The 17,961-nt window shown below is 38.1% G+C and overlaps 1 protein-coding gene across 1 annotated transcript; it reads left to right on the top strand.

The window, feature by feature from the left end:
* Positions 1–12,845: 12,845 nt before the first annotated feature.
* On the top strand, positions 12,846–13,745 carry LOC104234022 (uncharacterized). The gene has a single exon (XM_009787512.2). The coding sequence runs from the start codon at positions 12,846–12,848 to the stop codon at positions 13,743–13,745; it is 900 nt and encodes a 299-aa protein (XP_009785814.2).
* Positions 13,746–17,961: the final 4,216 nt, after the last annotated feature.

Here is a 17,961-nt window from a genome sequence, read left to right as displayed (position 1 = left end):
AAAATTTAAATTTTTTTCAAGTTGTATTATAGTTGGTTTGCATTGTTGTAATTGCAATAGGAATGTATATGATCGATTTAAGTTGGTTGTGTGCAAAGAATAAAAAAATCACATATAGATTTGTAAAATTATATCCGGACAATGATGTCATATTGTGAAACTTTTATGGGCTACACGGATGAAACTTAAAATGATGGCTATGCGGATGAAAAGCACCTACGCTGACGGTACTTTTATGCAATTATCCCAAAAATGAAATACTTTTTACCAAACATAGATGGCCCATTTTGACCACTTTTTGTATCATATTTTAACTTGTGCCCGCTTTGCAAAAAAAATTGCAAGCGTACCCGCTTTTTCGCATAACTTCAGCATACGGGACTGAAGTAGCAAAGGCAATCACGCAAAACTTCAGCATTCTAGTAGCGGGCCTGAAGTTTAGCTCTAGAACTGAAGTTTTTGTGTTGTAACTGGGAATCTTCAGCTCTAGAGCTGAAGTTTTTTTACCACCTATTAATATTACATACTAGAGTTGAAGTTTTTTTACCACATATTAATATTACATACTAGAGCTGAAGTTTTTGTGTTGTAACTGGGAAACTTCAACTCTAGAGCTGAATATTTTTTACCATTTATTAATATTACATACTAGAGCTGAAGTTTCCAGTTACAACACAAAAACTTCAGCTCTAGAGCTGATGTTTTTGTCTTTGTAACAGGGAAACTTCAGTTATAGAGTGTTCAATATAGCAACATGCATAGCATTTTGTCCATTGTTGTTAAGCATTTCTGAGCAATCTGGACAGTAAGAAGATGCTCGTTATCTATTTGCAACACACGGCATAGCATGAATTAGGATCAATATGAGGGAAACCTAACTGCTTCTTCGTTGCTCATCATTCTTTTTTCTAAAGAAACAGCCATTTAGGTAATACTATTAGTTTTTTAAACGACACATTTAATCACACAGAAAGAGCAAATGCAATTTTATCACCATTCACCAGCCATCATCTAACTAGTCAATTGAGGAATAACAGCGAACTTGGAAATTTCAATGATGCCAAAATCGTAGGTTTTTATATTGTTCTAAAATTGAATAAGAATGAGAGCCCCTAAAGAAGAAGAAGAAGAAGAAGAAGAAGAAGAAGAAGAAGAAGAAGAAGAAGGAGAAGGAGGAGGAGAAATGGAGCTGAAGTTATTTAAAAAGTGGGTACAAGTTAAAAGTTTTTTAAAAAATGGGTATAGGTTAAATGGGGGCGACCAAATAGGGCGCCCCGTGCAATTTTTACAACATAGATTGCCCATAAAAAATTCTTTTTTCGAAATATTTTATCAAAAGTGTGTTTGTCCATGAAATCTTACAAATTTTTAGAAATTTTCGAAAACAAATTTTTTAAAAATTTTCAAAAAAAAAACATTTCTGCTCATAAAACTGTAACATTTTTTTAAGTGAAATACGTGTCCAAATATAATTTAAAATTTCAAATATCATTTTTCAACTTAACTTCAAATACTACTGTAATAAGATGAGTTTTTGGCCAATATTGTCCCTTATCTTTGATAGTAGCTCTATTGTGGTCCCTCAAATATAACCCTAAGCATATTTAATCCATTGAGTATGCTAAAGTGGACCAACTTTAGTCTCAATGACAGAATCTGCCCAAGATTAATTACGGGGTTGGTTTCGGCACTCATTGTCTTTTAATTTACTTATCGAAAATATTTTATAAACCAACACCCACTAATAGTACAAAGCTGATAAATTTAAGATTTTAACGTTGAAACTTTTACTATTAAAAATTTCGGTTGATATTTCCAAAAAGAAAAGTTAAAATTTGAAAAAATAGAGCTGCCAAGATAACTTCTAGCCATATTATTGAAGCAAACGAATAATCAGGTTGTATTATCACTTTTAGACCGCGCCAGAAACTATTTACATCTGGTAGCCGAAAAAGTATATGAAATTTGTATAATTTTTGTATATTAATGATAAGTTATGCATCTTTTGTTTTGACGATTAGACAAACTTTATGAGAGAACCATATAAAGAACCTGTTACACATTTTCAAGATCTTAAGATCGAAAGGTTCCAGTTTGGGATATGTTTCAAATCTCCAGAGTTGAAGGAACAGCTGAAGGATCAGGTCCCTACCAGTTCCCGAGGTGAGTGTACAAGTCAACTCCCTCAGCTATAAAGTTGCTAAAAGGTTCCAGTTTGGGATATGTTTCAAATCTCCAAAGTTGAAGGAGCAGCTGAGGGATCAGGTCCCTACCAGTTCCCGAGGTGACTGTACAAGTCAATTCCCCCAGCTGTAAAGTTGTTGCATGCACACGCTACAGTGCAGAAACAGTGCATCAGTTTACTTTATGGAGAATGCCCTTCACCTAACATGCTTGCATCATCCAAGTGATGTCACAAATGAGATATTAACATCAAGCAAAGGTAAAATAAATCACTCGCACATTCAAGAACTTATCAAGCATGCTCTCAAGTGTGTGTTCATCTTGCAAGTGATTCTCAAGGGCATCAAGAACAAAGAACAACATAGCAACGGACCAGTTCCCCATATTGAGTTATTATATGTCCTTAGTTGTGTTATATATTTGTTGAAGTTCTTACTTGTAATTCCCACTTAGCTTACTTAGAAGCATTGTGTAGGAAACCTTTTCTAAATCATAAACCATTGTGTTTATGTCTTGGCAAGAGTCAGTCGAGTTGTGAAGTCTTTGTAATAGAGTTATTACAAAATGGCTTGTAATAGTGTTGTTACAAGTTAGTGAGTGATTAAGTCTTTGTAATAGAGTTGTTACAAAGTGGCTTGTAATAGTATAGTTACAAGTTAATGAGGGAATAAGAGGTTAATTCCTAGGTTACAATAGGTTATAATCTAAAGATTGCTCAGTAGTGAAGTTGAAATCCTACAAGGGTAGGTCGTGGCTTTTAATCCAGTTGAGCTGAGAGTTTTCCACGTAAAATTTCTCTATGTTCTTTATTTATTGCCGATTTACTGTGGGAACAGATAGAGAACCTAGTTCCCTATACAGTTTTGTTTTATAATCTATTGCTTACTGTGGGAACTGATAGAGAATCCGGTTCTCTATACAGTTTGGTAGATGCTTAGTTTCTATCAATTGATATCAGAGCAAGTCATATCGAAAAAGTTAACACCTAGAAAGGATCTACATGGATGCTCCACCAAACTTCAAGGAAAGATTTCAGAAAATGGTTCGTAGAAATGGATGGATTCCCAAGAATGGTAGCTTTAGTAGAAAAAATGAAGGATATGATTATTGTCACAAGTGCAAAAAGCCAGGACATTTCATAAAAGATTATCCTCTCCACAATCCGGACCATTACAAACACAATGCTTATAAGATGGTTAAGAGGAACCCGGTACCCGATAGAAAGTTCAAGAGAAGAGATGTCGCTAATAATATTGTAAAGCAAGCTCTGGATGCCTGGGGAGATTCCTCTAGTGAATCTGAGGGTGATGATGAACAGGCAGACACCTCCTTGATAAAGATGCCTTAACTGTGGAACTGGGAGAAGCAGAACAATCGAAAGGAGATTTAGTAGTTATGGTGGTAGACTTAGAGGAAACCATTGAGAGTCTGAAGAAAGAAAAAGATGCCTTAGCTGAAAAAATTGCAAACATAGGACATGAGAGAGATGATCTAGTTGTTGTTGTGGTCAATCTAAAAGAGACCATTGAGTGTGTTAGAAAGTAGAAAGAGGTTTTAACTGAGAAGGTTGCTAACATTAAGCATAAGAGAGATGACCTATTAGTGGTAGTTGTAGACATAAAGGACACTATTGAGGAACTAAAAAGGGAAAGTAGGCCTAGGAACACTCAAAAAGGAAAGGAAGTTACAAGTAAGGTACACCTTAAGCTTGAAAATGAGTTAAGATTAGTGAAATTAGTTTGTGTGTCGAGCTTGAGAAAAACAAACAACTTCAGGAAGAACTAGGAAGAGTAAAGAGTGATCTTGAAAAATCACTTATGTGGGCCTGGTCCTCTGATGCTATCACTGCCTTGTACACAAACAATGGGGGAAACATGCAGGGAGTCGGGTTCCAAAGGGAAAAGACTCCCTACAACCCTCATAGCAAGTACGTTACTGTACTTGACAATTGGCTTTGCACTCATTGTGGCAATACTAGGCACTTTAAGGAAACCTGCAAGGCCAGATTCTAATCTCAACAGAAAAATAAAGTTTTTGTTGAAAAAGTAACTACTGCTAGGGAACCCGGTCCTTCACATAAGAAACGTACAATGCCTGCTTAGGAAAAAAGAGCCCTAATTCACCCCTTTCCTCATAACAAGGGACCCAAACTTGTTTGGATTCCTAAATCTAACCCTTGATTTACTTGTGCAGGGAACAAGAGCAACCAACAATGGTACATAGATAGCGACTACTCAAAGCACATGACTGGAAGTACAAATGATTTTCTTTCACTGAAGACCCTGCAAGGAGGGAGTGTATCCTTTGGAAATGGCAAAAAGGGATACATTATAGGAGTTGGAAGGATCGGGAAGTCTCTTTCCCACTCTATTGAAAATGCGTACTATGTGAAGAGGTTGAAGTTTAGCTTGCTGAGTATTTCCCAAATCTGTGACAAGGGTAAAAAAAGTGGAATTTGTATCTAAAATATGCATAGTCTCAAATCTTGTGATTGGTGAAGTGATGTTAGTGGCCAAAAGATACAAAAATAGCTATGTTTCTATCTTCGAGTCCTTGTATGGATTAAAGCAGACTTCCCGTGCTTGATGTGAAAGGTTGTCAAAATTCCTTCTAGAAAGTGGCTTTACAAAAGGGAAAATTGACAACACTCTTTTTCTTAAGAAACTAGGAAGGAACCTGCTCATTGTGCATATCTATGTTGATGACATCATCTTTGGAGCAACAGTAGACTCTCTATGTGAAGAATTTGTAAAACTCATGGGAAGTGAGTTAAAAATGAGTATGATGGGGGAACTAAATTTCTTCTTAGATTTACAAGTGAAGCAAACTCCCAACGGAACAATAATAAGACAACAAAAATCCATCAAGAAGCTGCTGAAGAAATTTGACATGGAGACATCAAAAATCATTGACACTCTCATCGCCACAGCTACTCATCTAGACGTGGATAAAGCTGGTTCCCCGGTAAATTAGACCATGTATAGAGGTATCATAGGGTCACTTATGTAGCAGATCAGATATTGTTTTTTGTGTGGGTCTTTGTGCCGGGTTTCAATCCAATCCAAAGGAATCTCATTTGAAAGCTGCCAAGAAATTCCTAAGATTTCTCAAAGGGATGCAGGACCTGGTTCTCTACTATCCCCCATGAGATAACTTTGGCTTGGTTGGATATGATGATTATGTTGAATATCTGGTGGATAGAAAGAGCACATCTAGAATGTCACATTCTCTGGGGTCATGCTTGATCTCATGGGGCACAAAGAAACAAACTGTGTGGCTCTTTCTACTGCTGAAGATGAATACGTGGTTGTTGCTTCTTGTTGTGGTCAACTACTATAATTCAAGCAACATTTTGAATACTTTGGTGTATTTATAGCTTGAACCCGGTACAACACAAGAGGACAAAGCACATTGATGTGCAACATCAATTTTTGAGGGATACTATTGAAAAGGTTCTAGTTTGTATGAAGTTTTAGAAGACAGAGGACCAGGTAGCAGACATCTTCACCAAGGCGCTAAGTAGTTAACTCTTTGAAAGAAATCATCTGGAGTTGGGGTTAATCAAGCTTAACTAAGGACCTGGTCCCTCGATGATTGGCTATGTTAAGAAGGAAGGTACAACGCTAAAAAGTGTTTTTTGGCAACATCTGACTCAAATCTATACTGTTACTGGTATACATACATGGCAGTTTCAGGACAAAACAAGTAAGAGTGACATTGCCCTTCTGGGAGTCTTTGCTCAAATTTTCAAAAAACCGTCAAGGAACCTGGTTCCTGTGACTTAGGTTAGTAGTCCCTTCAATACTTATATGCATTTTTAAACATCTGAAGCATAATGTCATTAATGTATTCCCATCTCTCTCCGAAATTTTGAAGTCCAAAATGTTAAACCTTTTCCGAACTTACCTGTTGCCCCGAAAAACCATTTCCTTCTCTCATACCCAACCAAAACCGATTCTTTTCTTCAAAACCAAATCAACCTTATCTCAACAAAAAAAAATCCTTTTCTCCAAATATGCTAGAAGTGAATCTAAATTTGTTACCTTCCAAACTCCAAACTCCATTTGAATCGAAACTCAAGAAGTGTTTGGTAGATTTTGATGGGACTTTTACTGGAAAGGAATAAGGTAGATCTAATATTCTAAAAAATGAGGCTGAAATTGATGTTGCATTTGTAGAAGCCTTGAAAGATGAAGGAATTGATAAATGTTCCAGAAAAAGGGATGGTGTGACCTGCTGATGTGGTGATTGTGGAAGAGAGAATGAAGCGGAAAAATCTCCATTTATGAGAAAGAATTCAAAAAAAATGGAAAAAGAAAATTGGATGTGAAAGATGCAACAGATAAGGGTGAATAGATTGAGAAGAAGAAGAGTGAGACATGGCCTCTTAGGGAAAGAAAGGGTAGTGTGAGTAAGGAACCTGGTTCCTTACAAAAGCAAAAAGTTGAGTTATCGGGTTTGGAGAGGTAGAAGACTCTTATTTCTAAAAAAGTGATGTTAGGTAGATTGTTGACTATGATATTACTGAAAACTGGATGAATTTCTTGACACTATTAAGTTCCAAAAATAGAATTACCTCTTTGTTCCTCCAAGTCCCAACGTTTATGAAGAAGAAGTAAAAACTTCTATGTTGTATGTGATACTCTGATGCTATATGTGCATGGAACTGAGTTTGTTCTTGATGAGGAGAAGCTTGGGGAGATTCTTGGTAATCTGGTTGATGGTTCAGCCTACTCAGATAGGTAGAGAACCAGGTCCCCGTAGACCCTTGGAAGAATAGAATTCTAAGTTGAAGGGTGAGAATGATGAAAGATTGAGGAAATAGGTGGAGGACTTAAGAGAGCAGATGATCATTTATCAAAGGATTGTGAATGAACGAATGGACAAGCTCATCAAGGCTTTAGCCCCTTTCTTTTCCTCCTGCCCAGTGATCCATGCCTTTCACTCCTTCCAAATTCCCTTGAATTCCTATCTTCTTTTGATCCTTATGTTTTGGTACTTTAGTTGTTTAAATTGTCATATTTTGTATTGTTGAAACTACTGTGCTTTTATTATAATTACTATACTATAGGCAATCACTCTAATTGGTGCAATGACATTCACTTGTTGTTCTTGTTATTGTTTATGCTGTGTTGCCCAAGTGGCATGAATTAATGTTGCTGAACTTCTTTTTGGCTGTGCTTCATCTGTTATTCTTTTAAATGATGCCAAAAGGGGGAAGTTATATAGGTGTCAACATGGGGGAGGAACAGAATCAAATTAATATATTGTGTTGTGCATGAAAGATAGCTCTGATTCGCAAGAGGAATGTTGCTAATAACATGTTGATTATAGGTCTGATCCGCAGGGGAACTCGTGAGAAATATGGTTCTCAAGGGGAATATAGATTTTGGGTTTGTCATCATCATAAAGGGGAAATTGATAAGTTATGCGTCCTTTGTGTTGATGATTTAACATACAGTCTCGAGGAACCAATTGTGAAATATGGCTGATTCGTAGGGGGAACAATGTGGAGATCTGGTTCTCATATCACTTCTAAGTTTGTCATCATCAAAAAGGGGAAAATTGATAAGTTATGCATCTTTTGTTTTGATGATTTGACAAACTTCATGAGAGAACCAGATAAGGAACCTGTTACACATTCTCAAGATCTTAAGATTGAAAGGTTCTAGTTTGGTATATGTTTCAAATCTCCAGAGTTGAAGGAACAGCTGAGGGGCCAGTTCCCTACCAGTTCCCGAGGTGACTGTACAAGTCAATTCCCCAGCTATTCCTTCAACTCAGGAGATTTGAAACATATCCCAAACTGGAACCTTTCAACAACTTTACAGTTGGGGGAGTTGACTTGTACAGTCAGCTCAGGAACTGGTAGGGACATGGTCCCTCAGCTATTCCTTCAACTCTGGAGATTTGAAACATATCTCAAACTAGAACCTTTCGATCTTAAAGTCTTGATAATGTGTAACAAGTTCCTTATCTAGTTCTCTCATGAAGTTTGTCAAATCATCAAAACGAAAGACACATAACTTGTAATATATACACATATATATATATATATATATACACACACACACACACCCCAAAATATATATCCTATCTTTTGTGTGTGTGTATATATACACATACACAAAATAATATAGAAATTTTATATATTCGGCTATTATTTTTATATCTTTTTTATAGTGTCATTTTCTCATTGAAAACTGGCACAAAAGGGGATATTTTCAAGGTCAAAAATTTAGAAGACATTATCTAAAATAAAGGAATTAAATTGATGATTTGCGTTATCCAATAAATGGAGAGGAAACGTTTTACTTCATGAATCGGAGTTGGTTAACACCGTTAGTTTTTTAATACATTCTATCAGTGAGACTAAATGTGCTTCACTTTATCATACTTAAGGGACTAAATATGCTCAGTGTTATATTTGAGGGACAATAATAGACCTACCTTCAAAGATAAGGGACAATATTAGTCAAACAACCCAACAATAACCAACCAAGTGTCTGAAATTGATAATAGACTACAACCAAACAAGCATTCCCACAGATATGCCAACGTCCAAGACGAAGGTAAAGATAGATGACCACAATTTTAGGAAAAATTAGAATCAAATAGAAGTCACCAGGATAGACGGAAGGAGTCTCAAATGTTACTGGCCGGTGGCCAAAATTAGCACAATAGTGGCTGAAAAACTCGTGTGTCATCGGAAAATTTTCGGTTAGAATTCGGCCAATAGCAAACAAAACAAACAACCAAGAAACAGAACAATCCACCAAATATAGCGAGTCAGAACCGCCACTCGACGGCGGCGGACCGCTGGAGTAGTAGTCAACGAGTTAAAAGTCAATGAGTAACAAAGCATACAAGCTTCATCGAACCATTAAAGTCTGGTCAGATCTGGCAGAACCAAATCGGTCAACAAGCTATTTTCGTCCAGTTTCTAGTAATGGCACATAAACAAATAAAATAGAAAAGATAGAGGAGTATGGGTATGCCGGAGTTCATCTATTTGGAAAGTTCTGAATAGATCTGGTAATCCCAATGGTGGTTAGTTATGAAGAGATGAGAAATAGTAAGGGAGACGGGGATGTGAGGCGCGACTGTGAGAAGGAGAGAGATAGCCTGATAAGTGAGGATTTTGACTGCTTATTAGTGCCTTTTAGCTTTTGTTTTAGTCTAAAAACATTGAATTATGTTCTCGAAACTAATGGAATTGTGCAAAATTGCAGGAGTGATGGAACTGATCTCCCAAGATGAAATTCGACTAAAAAAGGAGTAGTCCGAGGCACAAGGCAATGAAAGGTACAGGAGCATAACTGTGCGGTCCGCAGAAGAAATTTTGCAGATGCAGAAAAGAAATTGCGGACCACAGATTTCTATCTTGGCTACAAACAAAAAAGGGAAACCTATCAGACATTTGCGCGAATTGTAGCCCACATGAATTGTGCGGCCGCAAAGATGAGCTAAGAGTCGAAGATCAGAGAGCGTGCAAAAAGACCAAGTCCTGAGCCTCTGTGAATTTTGGACCGCATAAGAATTGTGCCGCCATAAAAGAATGCCTTGCAACCTCATTCCAAATTCTGCGGACTAAAGAAGAGTTGCCTCGCAGTCGCAGTTCAGAAATATGTGGACGCAGACCTCCAATTCCTGACAGATGAAGAAATCTGCAGACCACATATGGAATTGTGCGGTCGCAGAACCTCCCGAGGGGAATTTTTGTCCGAGATTTCCAACTTTGTATAAAGAGATGAGTTTCACGAAATTAGGTCAAGTTTTGGAATATCTAAAGTATTGTAGCCATTTCTCTTTGCTGTTTTAGGAAACTTTAGTTTATTTGTTGATTTAACATTAGATTTCTCTATTGTAATCTTCCAATATGCGTTTTATTATCTTTTCTTCTTTGTTTTCTTCAACACCCACTATGAGTAGCTAGATTTTTTACTAGGATTGTGACCCAACCCTAGTGTGTAAACCTTATGGGTGATTAATTTTATGCTTGTTTATGATTTGGTGTTTATTAATTAGCATAGTTCATGCTTCAATTTTAGAATTGATGGTTGCAAACATTGATTCATGCCTATTTGACTCAGTCTATTCTTAAGAAAGAGGGACCTAGTCTAAGTTAACTTAGCTAACAAGGAACTGAGTCGATTGAGAGATTGATTAACCCAGTTAAAGGGTTCAACCTAGAGATAGTAAGAACCAAACTTGAGCTCTTATCAATTATTTTGGTTGATACCCATTTGCTTTTGAGAAAGCCAAATTGGGAAAAACCACTCTCTGACCGAGAGGTATTGAGTGAGTAATGTAGAGTTATGAGCTATAATACACCACAATCAACAAAACGAGCATAAAAGTCTTTATCCCATTAGGAAAACACCTAGGTCATGGTCACAACCCTAGGCCTTTTTATATATTTTGAAAACCCTCAAAACAATTATCTCTAGTCTTATATATTTAATTTGCATTCCTTAGATTAATACTAGATATAGAAACAAACACCTTATTGTGGAAGTGCAATCTAGAGCTCATTCCGAATATATACTCCAAACTCTCATCTTAGCTCCCTGCGGATTCGACCCCGACTCTTCGTTGGGTTTTATTGCAAATGGCTATGTCATACCTCTTTAGAGGGGTGCATTTGGACGTGATCAATTTTTGGCACAGCTGTCGGGGAGTTAAAAATGGTGTTAGCTATATATTTGGGTTTGTGTGTGGATTATCTTCTTTTTCTTATGTGTTCCTAATTTGTGTGAATCAATTGTAGGTACAAATATGGCGACAAACAACAATGAGCTCGGAAACATGCCTTTGGGGGATGTGGACGTTGAGGATGACCAAGTTGAAGAGGTTCCTCTTGAACCTCAAGCCAAAAGAAGAGGTCGGGCGTCTCATAACAATGGCCCATTTCCATCCCCACCTCCACCACGAGCGGCTGCACACCGGGTGTTGCCCAATGAAGGGTATGCAAGTGCAATAGTACCTCCCCGTATTAGGGCGGACAACTTTCAAATCACCAATATGATGCTCACTTTGCTAGAGCAACGAGGTTTCTTTACCGGGGCTCCAAGTAAAAATGCATATAAACACTTGAAAGGGTTTATGGACACTTGTTGGGGGAGTAAACAAACAAATGTCTCCAAGGATTCTTTGAGGCTAATACTTTTTCCCTTCTCTCTATGGGGGAAAGGCTTAGATTGGTTGGAACGATTGCCGAACCATTCCATTCGTACTTGGGATGAGTTGGCGGAGAAATTTATTGCTATGTTCTTCTCTCCCAGGCATATGGCTACACTTAGAGATAAGATTTTAGTATTCAAGCAAGATCCCAATGAACAACTACATGAGATATGTGAGCGATATAGAACAATGGTTGAAGAATTGCCCAACAACGATATGACAGAGAATATGGTTCAACAAACTTTCTATCATACTATTAACACAACCAACCAATGTTTGGTGAATCAACTTGCCGGTGGGAACTTCATGACTACGTTGTATGTGGAGGCTTGTAAGATTTTGGATGAAATGGCGGAAACATCATCGGCATGGCAATCCCGGGCTAATGTTCCACAATGTGACACAAACATGATTCACCTCCATAAAGAGTTGCATGACCATGGGCAAGCCATTGCCGATTTGACTACTACGATGAACCAACTCAACTTCAATAAGTACAAAATCCTAAGCAAGTCAATGCCATGAAAGGAGTGAACATGATGGTGAACAAAAGAAGAACAAAGGGTCCACAAGTGCAAAATCGAGTGGATAATTATGTGCAAGAGCATAGTGGGTTTGATCAAGATTACTCTTATAATGAACAAGTGGAGGAGTTGCAATATGTGAACAACTTTTAAGGGCAAAGAAACAACTTCAAAGTTCCGAATAAACAACAATGGTGACCTCAAAGCAATCAAGGTAATTGGAACTCTAACAACCAAGGTAATTGGAGTGGTGACAACAATCAAGGAAATTGGCATAACAACAACAATCAAGGAAATTGGAGTGGTGGCAATAATCAAGGAAATTGGGGAGGTAAAAATCAAGGGGGATGGAATAATAATCAAGGCAACTGGGGGTTGGGATTTCAAAGGCCCCCAATGTATCAACAACTGAGAAACCCGCCTCCTTATCCTTTCTATGGTCTAAGTTCTTCCAATAATGAAATGGGGTGTATTGAGAATATGTTCAAACAAATGATGGAAAAGAATGCCGATTCAGATGCCCAACTTGCCTAATACAACACATCAATCCACAATTTAGAAGCCCAAATGGGGCAAATATCTCAAGCTCTAAATACTCGTCCTAAAGGGCACTACCAAGTGATACAGTGGTGAGCAAAGACAACTTGTGGATGAATAGCAAGTGGTACAAGAATAGGAGATCCCGAACAATGTTGAGCAATATAATGATGATGTTCAGATTGATATTGATGATAGTGTAGAAGAGACTCAAGAGGAGGTGAACCCATCTAGGGATCACATTATTGACATACCGGAAACGGTAGTGCAAAAGGCTAAGGCACCATTGCCTAAGCCTCCATCTCCATACCCTTAAAGACTTGCCAAGCAAAATGGTGAGAACCAATTCAAGAAGTTTATTCAAATGATGAAGAGTCTCTCAATCAATGTTCCATTAGTTCAAGCCTTGGACCAAAAATGCCCGGTTATGCAAAGTTCATGAAGGATCTTGTGACAAACAAGCGGTCGATGAATTTTGAAACTATCAAAGTCACTTATCAAGTGAGTGCAATTGTGCATTTAATAGCTCCCAAGTTAGAGGATCCCGACGCTTGCATGATTCCTTGTACAATTAGAAGTGCCGAGTTTGATAAAGTTCTTTGTAATCTTGGGGCAAGTATCAATTTGATGTCCTATTCGGTTTTCAAGACATTGGAAATTGGGCAACCAAGGCCCACCTCTATGAGATTGCAAATGGCCAATCGTATCATGAAGAGATCTTTGGGAGTGATTGAGGATGTTTTGGTTCGTGTTGATAAATTCATTCTTTTGGCCGATTTTGTCATTCTAGATTGTGAGGTTGATTATGAGGCACCGATTAGTCTTGGAAGACCTTTCCTTGCTACGGGAAAGGATCTTTGTTATGTTGAAGACGTAGAAATTACTTTCCAGGTTGATGGCGAAAAAATGGTTTTCCATGTGTGTAAGTCCATGAGGCAACCCAATAACAATGAGGTGTGCTCTTTTGTGGACTTGGTGGCTGATCTTATTATGGATGAAACAAGTGCAGTGATCAATATTGGTGATATGTTGGAAGCTGTCTTGCTCAACTTTGATGATGACGAGATGGATGGCTTTGTGGAATGTGTTAACTCTTTGCAAGGAATGGGGTCATATACCTATGAACCTCAAAATTTGTCCTTGTATCTTGAAAATAGGACAACTCCTCCTACAAAGCCTTCAATCGAAGAGCCTCCTATATTGGAGTTGAAGCCATTGCCTCCACATCTTCGGTATGAATTTCTTGTCCCTTCTTCTACTTTACCGGTTATTCTTTCCTCTTGTTTGACTAACGTGCAGCAGACTCTACATCGGTGATGCTACAAAAGATGAAGAAGGCTATTGGGTGAACATTGGTAGATATTCGGGGGATAAGCCTCACATTTTGCATGCATAAAATTAACTTGGAGGAAGGTGACAAACCATCTATAGAACATCAAAGGAGACTCAATGAGGCTATGCAAGAGGTTGTCAAAAAGGAGATTATCAAGTGGTTGGATGTCGGGGTTTTCTATCCCATCTTTGATATTTCGTGGACTTCTCCAGTTCAATGTGTTCGGAATAAGGTTGGTATGACAGTGCTAACCAATAACAAGAATGAGTTGAGTTCTTGTGGAAACACCTAAATCTTTGTCGCGGTTGATTATGTGTCCAAATGGGTTGATGTCGTTGCTCTACCCAACAATGAGGAGAGATGTGTGGTGGCATCCTTGAAGAAGAATATTTTCATAAGGTTTGGTACTCCGCGGGCTATTATAAGCGATGGGGTGTCACAATTTTGCAACAAGGCTTTTGACGCCTTACTTAGCAAGTATGGTGTCACTCACAAAGTCACGACTCCCTATCATCCACATGCAAGCGGTCAAGTGGAAGTCTCCAACCAGGAGATAAAAAGTATTTTGTCCAAAACAGTGAATGCTAACCAGACGGATTGGTCCAAGAAGCTTGATGATGCATTATAGGCTTATTGAGCGGCTTACAAAACACCTATCGGAATGTCTCCATACCGGTTGGTATTCAGAAAAGCTTGGCATCTTCTGGTGGAACTTGAGCACAAAGCCATGTGGGCTCTAAAGAAGTTGAATCTTGATTGGGATATAACTGCTAATTTGAGGGTTGCACACTTGAATGAACTAGATGAGTTCCGGTACTATGATTGTGCAAGTTCGTCCTTGTAGAAAGAGAAGATGAAATATCTTTATGACAAATACATTTGGAACAAATATTTCAAGGAGGGTGATCTTGTGTTGTTATTTAACTCACGGTTGAGGATGTTTCCCGGGAAGTGATAGTTTAAATAGAGTGGCCCGTTTGAAGTTGTGGATCTTGAAGAACAAAAACAATGAGGTATTCCGAGTAAATGGTCACCAGGTGAAGCACTATTTGGGAAAACCTGGAGATGTCCACGTCGTGGCAGTTATTCATTTCACTTGATAGTATTCTGCATCGTGCTGCGACATTAAACCGGGCGCTTCTTGGGAGGCAACCCTATTTCTTTTTCTTTTCTTCATTTCTTTTGTAGTTAGGTGTGATTTTTGTGCTAACTTGAGTTGAAGTGTGTTGTAGGAAAGAGTGTGCCTTACAGAAATTATGGACAGAAAATCTGGTTAACTACTGAAAGAATTGCAGACCGCAAGTGCAATGTGCGGACCACACAATTTTGGATGCTACAACAAAAGTGCTCTGCGGCCGCACAAATGGAAGATGGAAAATGACAACTCTCTGAAGTTGGACTGTCAGTAAAATGGTTGATTTGCGACCGTAATAGAAAATCTACGGTCCACAATAGGGATCTACGATCGCACATAAATTTCTGCGAACCGCAGACAAAATGATGGGTTAAACTAAAAAAGGTAACAAAGTGCGACCCGCAACTGGAAATTTGCGGTTCACTAACTCATTCTTCCCTTGAAAAAAAATTGATAAGTATAATAAGAGGGATAGGGCTAATTGTTACCCTTTTCCCTCTTTGAGCATACACATCACTAAAAGATTGAAATTATCTGGTGAATCATCCGCCCACACTCCTATAATGGTCCTAATTGTTGTCACAAATGCAGAAAGTCGGGACATTTCATCAAAGATTATCCTCTCCACAATCAAGACCATGACAAACACAATGCCTCTAAGATGGTTAAGAGGAACCCGGTCCCCGATAGAAAGTTCAAGAGAAGAGATGTTGCTAATAATATTGTAAAGCAAGCTCTAGATGCCTAGGGAGATTCCTCTAGTGAATCTGAGGGTGATGATGAACATGAAGACAACTCCTTGATAAAGATGCCTTAACTATGGAACTGGGAGAAGCAGAACAATCGAGAGAAGATCTAGTAGTTGTGGTGGTAGACTTAGAGGAAACCATTGAGAGTCTAAAGAAAGAAAAAATATGCCTTAATTGAAAAAATTGCAAACATAGGACATGAGAGAGATGATCTTGTGGTTGTTGTGGTCAATCTAAAAGAGGCCATTGAGTGTGTTAGAAAGGAGAAAGAGGTTTTAACTGAGAAAGTTGCTAACATTAAGCATGAGAGAGATGACCTATTAGTGGTAGTTGTAGACCTAAAGGAAACAATTGAGGAACTAAAAAGGGAAAGTAGGCCTGGGAACACTCAAAAAGGAAAGGAAGTTACAAGTAAGGCACACCTTAAGCTTGAAAATGAGTTAAGATTAGTGAAATCTAGTTTGTGTGCCGAGCTTGAGAAAAATAAACAACTTCAAGAAGAACTAGGAAGAGTGAAGAGTGATCTTGAAAATTCACTTAAGTGGACCTGGTCCTCTGATGCTATCACTATCTTGTACACAAAAAATGGGGGAAACATGCAGGGAATCGGGCTCCAAAGGGAAAATACTCCCTACAACCCTCATAGCAAGTACGTTACTATACCTGAAAATTGGCTTTGCACTCACTGTGGCAATACTAGGCACTTTAAGGAAACGTGTAAGGCCAGATTCTAATCTCAACAGAAAAATAAAGTTTTTGCTGAAAAAGTAACTACTGCTAGGGAACCTGGTCCTTCACATAAAAAACATACAATGCCTGCTTGGACAAAAAGAGCCCTAATTCACCCCTTTCCTCATTACAAGGGACCTAAACTTGTTTGGATTCCTAAATCTAACCCTTGATTTACTTGTGCAGGGAACAAGAGAAGCCAACAATGGTACATGTATAGCAGCTGCTCGAAGCACATGACTGGAAGTACAAATTGATAGTTTGTATGGGTCCACCAAGTCTAAGAGTACCTAGTCCTCTACAAGTTAGAGCAGTAAGTAAATGAGGCAGAGGTTTTTTACATGGAAAAATCCCGCACAAGGGGATAAAAAAACCACGACCTACACTTGTAGGCTTTTAACTTTACTAACTTGTAATCTTATCTATTACAAGCCACTTTACAATACTTTCGATTGCAAATGATTTACTCAAATAACTTGTGGTATCTTTACCACAAGCCAATTTGTGACTATCCTAGTTATAAAGACTTTTTCTAACTTGTGGTGCTATCACCCCAAGCCACTTTGCAATTCTACAATTACAAAGACTTTTCTTTATGACTAAATCTAGTCACAACCTAAACTCAACGATTTTGAGGATTTACAAGAGGACGCCTAATCAGTATGCTTCTAAGTAAGCAATTTAGGTGATATAGTAAGTACAATAACAAGGTTACAACTCAACTAGGACAACAACAATCAATCTTTAGGAATTGGTCCATAGTGGCGTTCAACCTTGTTCTTCAAGCTTGAGAGGATGATGAGTTTTCTATTTTTGCAAAAGCTTGAATGAGAAACAGAAGCCTTTCAGTGATGTCTTTGTATGAAGCTTCATCGGGTACATCTTGATCACATCACTTCAGTTCCAGCTGTGTCCACATGACTTTGTATTGCTACATAGGAACCACAGGAGCACCAGGTCCTTGATTGGTTCCTAGCTCCTGAATCTGTAGCAGTTCATCCTTAGCTGGAATTCGTTTTAGTTTGCAGCAATCCAAGTAGGTCAGGTTCCCTATCTGTTTCTTATCAGTAAGTTTGTTAGATCATTAAAACACAAGGCAAGAGTATTTAAGATCTATCAATTTCCACCTTTTTGATGATGACAAACTTAAACAATTATAAGTTCAGAATTAAGGCATTAGAAAGCAGTGCCAAAGAGTCCCCCCGAGATGATTCCTTAATCTTTTTCAATTTATATATAAAGAACTAGTTCCCCAATGTGATTCCCCCCGAGTCCATATTAATCTTTTCCCCCCTTTTGGTATCATTAAAAAGAATAAAAGCAGAAAGAAGTCCAGCCAAGCTAACTCATGCCACATATGTGCACACTAGCATGAGAAAGAATAGAACGTAATGAGAAAGTAATAGACAAATAAAAGAGGATTTAGATTAATAATAGTTTCATATGCCCCTTCCTTTGAAAAAGGAAGAGGCAGCATTTGGACTTGATCACGGGAGCAGTAGTAGTAGTACATCCCAACTATAACGAAAAAAATAAACAACAAAAAACATCGACTAATCATCAACAGAAAAAAAGGAATACATCCAG

The sequence above is a fragment of the Nicotiana sylvestris genome, chromosome 8, assembly GCF_000393655.2.
Source record: "Nicotiana sylvestris chromosome 8, ASM39365v2, whole genome shotgun sequence".
In the NCBI taxonomy this organism is placed as follows: Eukaryota; Viridiplantae; Streptophyta; class Magnoliopsida; order Solanales; family Solanaceae; genus Nicotiana; species Nicotiana sylvestris.
Note: the sequence above shows the minus strand (reverse complement) of the source record. Positions and strands in the feature narration are given on the sequence as shown.